General features: G+C 36.7%; 1 protein-coding gene across 1 annotated transcript in view; it reads right to left on the reverse strand.

Moving 5' to 3' along the window:
• The window catches only part of LOC107712751 (unconventional myosin-Va-like), a 102,269-nt gene that overhangs the window by 39,722 nt on the left and 54,194 nt on the right, over positions 1-8,353 (reverse strand). Inside the window, exons 13-15 of the mRNA XM_016518093.1 lie at positions 7,453-7,578; positions 5,097-5,180; positions 4,985-4,987 (exon numbers count right to left, since the gene is read on the reverse strand). Coding sequence (XP_016373579.1) covers positions 4,985-4,987; positions 5,097-5,180; positions 7,453-7,578 — 213 coding nt within the window. The remainder of the gene's footprint in view (positions 1-4,984; positions 4,988-5,096; positions 5,181-7,452; positions 7,579-8,353) is intronic.

Here is an 8,353-nt window from a genome sequence, read left to right on the forward strand (position 1 = left end):
CATTAATCCAAATATATTTAAAAATGGCATATTTCTTTTAAACCGCTCACAAAACATGATAACAGCTCACTGAGATGATACTAACAAAACAGACTATTTTTCTGGTTCTGCATGACCATTTTATTTGCAAAATATCCCACCACTCACTGGTCGTACTCAAAATCAACATCCCATGTATGTTCTAAAACACAACTGTCATCCTCTTTTGCAGCAGCCAGCAATTGTGCGTAAATATCCATCATCTTTGCAGGAATGTTATACGAAGGCTGTACAAAGTGACATTTATCTTAAGCAACACTATTAAAGAGGTATGATGCTATTTTAAAAGGTCATTATTTTGTTTATTCAGTTTACTAGAATGGGCTGACATGCTTTAATGTTCAAAAAAACATTAAACAAAAAAACGCCGTCATTGATTTCTGTTTCCCAGAGTGCTCTGATTGGTCAGCTGACCCAGTGTGTTGTGATTGGCCAAACACCTCAAGCGTGTGTTAGAAATGTAACTGAAAATACAGATGATCAAGCAAATCAATCGAACGCACTACTATCCTACAATTCACTGAAGCCTCATTTTCTTTCTTTGCCTATGCCTTTGAGTGGGTATTACACTAATATGTCAAACTGTGATGTAGACATTTGCAGAAGTAGTACCTGGATTGCGAACAATGCATTTTAGGCAGAAGTGTTCTCTGTTAGAATAGATCCCTTTTCTGGGAGACTAAGAGCTTTATAACTCTGCAGATCTTATATATGCACAAAGAGATACATTACACACTAAAAGAAAAGGAAAACATTAAAAAAGCATCATATGACCTTTTTTAAGTTAACAGCAGGCACAATGCCATTACAACCATAGATGCAGTGGGTACGGAAAGTATTCAGACCCCCTTAAATTTTTCACTCTTTGTTATATTGCAGCCATTTGCTAAAATCATTTAAGTTATTTTTTTTTCCTCATTAATGTACACACAGCACCCCATATTGACAGAAAAACACAGAATTGTTGACATTTTTGCAGATTTATTAAAAAAAAAAAACTGAAATATCACATGGTCCTAAGTATTCAGACCCTTCAATACTGTATGAGTTACATGACTAAACATGTGTCATTGTTTTCATATAACTCTGTTTTCACAGTCCAATGTGAAAACCGTGTTTTCAAATATATCCACTTGGGGAGCATCTTAATAAAGGTCAGTTTTTTGCTGGACAAAAATGCCATTTCAGTGCGGGTGAAAGGCCAAAAGTGTTTTCAAATGTATCTGAATTTATGTGGACAAAGCCTTAGAGTGAAGCTTGAAAAGCTCTAGTCTTATTCATTGTAACTATATAGAAACAAATGCAGAATATTATTCTAAATGTCCCCTTTCGTGATCCATGTAAGAAAGAATGTTATTCTATTAGGTTTGGACTCACTTGCGAAAACAGAACTTTTCCAGATTTTGTCAGGCTAATGTAAAATTTCGTCTTGATGAATAAATTAACTGAAATGATAAAGACACAATGAATGATGAAGAAACATTGAAAAGCTTCAGAATTTTTTAAAGATTTTTAGCTGGTGTCTGGCTTTACTTCTAATTCATAAGAACATATAAATATGCACATGATAGATGGTAAGCAAACACACACATGATGATATGAATAGATGTAATGATCAATGATATGAATGTGAAGCAAAATTAATATGGTAAAACCAGCTGACCTGTGGAACAAGTGAAGTGAAGGATTTGGATTAACCACTAACAGACTGATCTGGATAAGGCCTATTACTGGTATTAATTGTTAATATCTTTTTAAATAATTCTTGACTTGACTCAGTTTGAGGCATTATTATTATTCCCAGGCAGTTTGGATTAGTACAGCATGTGTTTGCTCTTACCACACGCATTTACTGCCTCACGCTGAGGAGACAAAACATTAGAGAGCATTCAGAAACTCCCAAATACAGAAGAAAATGATTTTACAAAGAACCAAAATGCACTTAAAGTTCACTTACATTTTCTGAATCATTTTAGTGAATGTAAGTATTACAGTAAATATTAAATTATCCATCCTGATAATTTCAGTTAATTAATTTCCATGTCTTTGTATTTACAGTGGGTACGGAAAGTATTCAGACCCCCTTACATTTTTCACTCTTTGTTATATTGCAGCCATTTGCTAAAATCATTTAAGTTAATTTTTTTTCCTCATTAATGTACACACAGCACCCCATATTGACAGAAAAACACAGAATTGTTGACATCTTTGCAGATTTATTAAAAAAGAAAAACAGAAATATCACATGGTCCTAAGTATTCACCCCCTTTGCTGTGACACTCATATATTGAACTCAGGTGCTGTCCATTTCTTCTGATCATCCCTGAGATGGTTCTACACCTTCATTTGAGTCCAACTGTGTTTGATTATACTGATTGGACTTGATTAGGAAAGCCACACACCTGTCTATATAAGACCTTACAGCTCACAGTGCATGTCAGAGCAAATGAGAATCATGAGGTCAAAGGAACTGCCTGAAGAGCTCAGAGACAGAATTGTGGCAAGACACAGATCTGGCCAAGGTTACAAAAAAAATTCTGCTGCACTTAAGGTTCCTAAGAGCACAGTAGCCTCCATAATCCTTAAATGGAAGACATTTGGGACGACCAGAACCCTTCCTAGAGCTGGCCATCCGGCCAAACTGAGCTATCGGGGGAGAAGAGCCTTGGTGAGAGAGGTAAAGAAGAACCCAAAGATCACTGTGGCTGAGCTCCAGAGATGCAGTCGGGAGATGGGAGAAAGTTGTAGAAAGTCAACCATCACTGCAGCCCTCCACCAGTCGGGGCTTTATGGCAGAGTGGCCCGACAGAAGCCTCTCCTCAGTGCAAGACACATGAAAACCCGCATGGAGTTTGCTAAAAAACACCTGAAGGACTCCAAGATGGTGAGAAATAAGATTCTCTGGTCTGATGAGACCAAGATAGAACTTTTTGGCCTTAATTCTAAGCGGTATGTGTGGAGAAAACCAGGCACTGCTCATCACCTGTCCAATACAGTCCCAACAGTGAAGCATGGTGGTGGCAGCATCATGCTGTGGGGGTGTTTTTCAGCTGCAGGGACAGGACGACTGGTTGCAATCGAGGGAAAGATGAATGCAGCCAAGTACAGGGATATCCTGGACGAAAACCTTCTCCAGAGTGCTCAAGACCTCAGACTGGGCCGAAGGTTTACCTTCCAACAAGACAATGACCCTAAGCACACAGCTAAAATAACGAAGGAGTGGCTTCACAACAACTCTGTGACTGTTCTTGAATGGCCCAGCCAGAGCCCTGACTTAAACCCAATTGAGCATCTCTGGAGAGACCTAAAAATGGCTGTCCACCAACGTTTACCATCCAACCTGACAGAACTGGAGAGGATCTGCAAGGAGGAATGGCAGAGGATCCCCAAATCCAGGTGTGAAAAACTTGTTGCATCTTTCCCAAAAAGACTCATGGCTGTATTAGATCAAAAGGATGCTTCTACTAAATACTGAGCAAAGGGTCTGAATACTTAGGACCATGTGATATTTCAGTTTTTCTCTTTTAATAAATCTGCAAAAATGTCAACAATTCTGTGTTTTTCTGTCAATATGGGGTGCTGTGTGTACATTAATGAGGGAAAAAAATTAACTTAAATGATTTTAGCAAATGGCTGCAATATAACAAAGAGTGAAAAATTTAAGGGGGTCTGAATACTTTCCGTACCCACTGTATATATGGGCTATTTTTATTATTACTAGAGGTTTCATTTTTATTTTACTTTATTTATTTTTAAAGCCATTTTTCAGATATTTCATTTTAAAATATGTCTGAGCTAAGCAGAACTAGAAAAATCTATAGATTTAACTACAAAATCGAACTAGAAAACAATATGTCCTTATTGTTTTGACTGTGGAAACCCCTGCATTTTTTTTTTCAGTCAGTTAAATAAAATCACAGAAGCTCTTGTGACCTATTCACTAACAAAAAACGTAGCACAATGGTATTCTTGCATATACCTTGGAGTACCAAGTAAATACCATGGGAAATAAGTACTGAAATTATTTAGTACCATGGTTTCTATCAAAATGCTATGGAACTACGATCTGATATCTTCAATGCAACACATTATGTGGGCCTTAAGTTGTTAAAGGTTGGGAAACTCTGATCTATGGAGGCGTATCTTTCAGCGTATGTCTTCCTCCCTTGCCTATGTCTCGATTACCAAATATGTTTGAATACTTTCCTGAAAAAATCAACAGAACACACCCATAACCCTGAAGGCACAGCTGACAGAATGAGAATTGACTTCATAACACGAGCAGGTATGCAGTGGCGTTCTGTCTGAACCTGCCTCATTAAAGAGCAGTCAGAGCTGCTGAGTCATGCTAATGCTCTGTGTTAGAGCTTCAAAACAGATCTGACCTGTAGATACTGCGACTCAAGATTGTAGTGAACTAAGACAAGGATATGTACGAATCCAAACAACTAGAAATATGAACAACTATGAATCCCTGAGCTCAGCTGTGTACATATGTTGTAACTGTGGCAATGGACTGCACTAATGCTCCCTGACCAGCAGACGGCTCCCTTCCATTGACCTTCTCAGACTTTAAGTCTCATTTAAGGACAAAAATCTTGGACGAAAACACCCTGGCTACAGCTAACACTGTAGGTTGGTTTTGTCTCACTATACAGGCAATACTTCACTAAAACCTCCCGATGTCAGGGTTTATAAACGGTTACATTACAAAGACAATTTGACCCTTCCTGTGAATTTTCCACCTTATCATTGCAGCCCTTGTTCATAAGCTTATAGATTCAGTTTACACATTATATTTGTAATAAAAAGAAGTACTGGCTGCAGTAGCTACACAATGCGAAAAACATACAGTAGTAACAGGATACCAGTCAACTAAATTGCACTGCATTGGCCACTTCCAGTGCACACAGCATCATCAAGTATAATGGGAATGGTTTTGTACCTTCTAGTTTTGTTTTGTGCCAGTTTAGCCTGCCTTATTCAAGGTGTTGAGGGCATTATCTTTCTGTGAAAGTTAACCAATGGTGACATCAGACTGACAGATATTCACTCACCTTACTGGCCTTAAGAACATGTATCTGCTCCTCATTCACTGTGTCCTTATTCTTCTCCAGAAAACCATCACACTGATACTCCACCTGACAGACACAGACAGACACGTGAGGTTATCCTATAAGAAAGAAAGTCCATGAACAAGCATCCGTATAGTATTTTCCCCCCAAGTCAGCAGTGAAATTACATGAAAAGCAAAAAAAAATAAAAATAAAATAAATAACCTTCTCCATTCTTCTTGAATTTTGAAGTTTTTATATTATAAAGTTTTAGTAAAACTTTACAATAAGGTTTTATACATATTGTTATTTTAGTATTTTTGAGATACCATTTAGTTAGTCAACACAATAGCTGACATGAAATAAAAAAGAAATCCTGACTGCAGTTTACACCATTTGTTAACCTAGGTTAATGTTAACTTCTACATACATTAATACAATTTTACATTTCAAGTATAAACATGAATTAAACATTAACATTATTAAATCACCACAATATTCTTATTTTTAATGGAATATTGTAGTGTATTTATAAATGATTAATTTGTGCACATCATTATATATTTTAAACATATGCCATTATATGTAAAAAAGATAATCTGGTAACACTTTACTTGAAGGGGTGTGCATAAGACTGACATGACACTTTCATAATCATGACATGACACATGTCATGAATATGAAGGAGGTTTTATGCATGTTTATGACAACTGTCATTTAAGTGTCATTCGCTCAGTTATGTCATTTTTAATGCAAATATGACATTATTTGACCTAACCCTAACCTAACCCTACCCCTACCCTTACCCCTAACCATAGCCCATAACAAAGACATCTCAAACAATGTCATCTTTGCATTAAAAATTACATAACTGAGTGAATGACACTTAATGACAGTTGTCATAAACATGCATAAAAAAACCTTCATATTCATGACATGTGTCATGTCATGATTATGTAGGTGTCATGTCATGATTATGAAGGTGTCATGTCAGTCTTATGCACACCCCTTCAAGTAAAGTGTAACCGATAATCTCAACTTAAATTTCATGCCGACTTAAATGCTGCAAAAAATGTTTATTGAAAATCATGATATTGTACCTGATAAACTAATCTTAACCAATTGAATTTTATTGTAAAGTGTTACCAAGATTATATATTCATTCATTCATTCATTTTACTTTTGTAACCTGTCTCATTTTTATTTCAGAAGAAACATCTGAGATCAATTAGTTCTTGTATTTCTATTGTACTAAATCATAACTAAGAGCTCCATTAACCTCCCTGTTTTCCACTGGGCATAAATCGCATGTTATATTATGTAACCTATTAAATTTATATGATTTAGAATTGCATTTATATTAGCAATGCTTATTAGAGACTAAAGTGGTGCCTGATTTAACCCCGAGAATGTTTGAGAAAGCACCTACTAATGCTCAAACCCTGATTCAACTATGTGTGTTTACTGAATGTCCATCACACACTCTAAATGGGTCTTATTACCCCACCCCCTTCTCCATAAGTGCTTCCTCACAGATATTGAACACCGTTTCTAAAAACAGATCTGTAGCCGTCATGAGCTCATGTGAGAACTTATGCAGCAACTCTGTGTCATACAAATAGCACACACAGGAGACTCGACTCTAGAGTCTTGTGTTAGCATGTTGCTAAGCTAACAAAATGATACTCTAATACGTTTCTTAGAACTATTTCATATCTATTAATAGTATTTATTGTTTAGAACATCTTTTATGACAGAAGTGTCTTTACAATGTCTTAAAATGCTAGGTCTGTTTCACATATAATACATCTGTGGCCCATCTGACAGAGCTTTTGCAGTTTTTACAAAATTAAATATTGTGATCTATTTTATATGAAGTGGATAACATGTACATCCAAATGGTAATTAATCTCCAGGTAAATTGCATGGATTCAGTCAGATTTACTGAACAGGAAGCATTTGTCTGCCTGTTACTGTGCATGAATCTTGACAACACATGAGTAAATTGCTCCATAATCGTATAATGCTTTATAAAAGTCTATATTACAAAAAAGAGTGTGTTGATAAATAGGTTTAAAGTGCATTGTCAATGTTTCCTGCTGAGTTCAGCGTGTCAGCACTGGAACACAGTGACACATGGCTTACGCAAGCAGTGTGAATGCTGTCAATCTGTTAATATGTTGAAATGATTATGCACTGTTTAGATGCAGTATGTATGAGGCAGCTCATTAGGTTTTAGAGAACGGAAATACAATTCGTCTTTGTTTAGACACTGGTATATGAAATGACACGCACTGTGTATATCACAGTTGATCAGAAATGCTGAACCAGCCTGAGTGTGAGCTGTGTGTGTGTGTACCTTATCTGCAAAGTGCTGAATAATGAAAGCTTTATTGGACATCCGTGGTTTTTCAAAAAGTGCACACGTCTTCAAATGAGTGTTATACATTTTCTGAGCCCAGGAGTCATCAGAACCCTTCGGCATCTGAGAGAAAGAGAGGTTGTACAGTATATTAAGTAAGAACAGTAGTCTCAAACAGGATTATGCAATTACAATTACACAACACAGTATTTGCTTGTTTGTTTGTTTTTACAGTAGTGCTGTCAAAATTAACGCATTCATTTTTTCAGTTTAACGCATAAAAATATTTAACGCAATTAACACAGGTGTGGAGCTAGGTTTGGCCACCCCACTCTGTTTTCTTGACAATAATTGCATTTATTTAGACGCAGAACGTCTTTACGGCCACATCAAACGGGAGACTTTTCAGAGGCGCACTCCAACTTTGCCTCAGCGCCAAGCGCTAGTCAAACGAGCACGGAAAAGGTACAGGTGACTTCAGTAGAACAACAGTGAACTGCGGTCAGATGAGATGTTGTGAGGCCATATGGCAGTAAAATCTAATTTTCCTGTCCTGTCAGCCATTATACTGTGCTCGCAGCACATGCTCTTCAACTGCATGCACAAATGCTGTGGCGTGCACTGAAGTCTATATTATTTCCTGTTAAAGCGCAAAAGAAACTACAAGAATGGAATGTCATAGTTATGTTGTCAGTTAAGTCATGAAGTTACCAAAAAGGTGATTAAACCTGCCTCAAAACTGTGCATGCATGTAAGTATTTGTTATATGTGACCCTGAACCACAAAACCAGTCTTAAGTCGCTGGGGTATATTTGTAGCAATAGCCAAAAATACATTGTATGGGTCAAAATTATAGATTTTTCTTTTATGCTAAAAATCATTAGGATATTAAGTAAAG

Source organism: Sinocyclocheilus rhinocerous, unplaced genomic scaffold (assembly GCF_001515625.1).
Source record: "Sinocyclocheilus rhinocerous isolate Xijiao unplaced genomic scaffold, SAMN03320098_v1.1 scaffold1545, whole genome shotgun sequence".
Classification (NCBI taxonomy): domain Eukaryota; kingdom Metazoa; phylum Chordata; class Actinopteri; order Cypriniformes; family Cyprinidae; genus Sinocyclocheilus; species Sinocyclocheilus rhinocerous.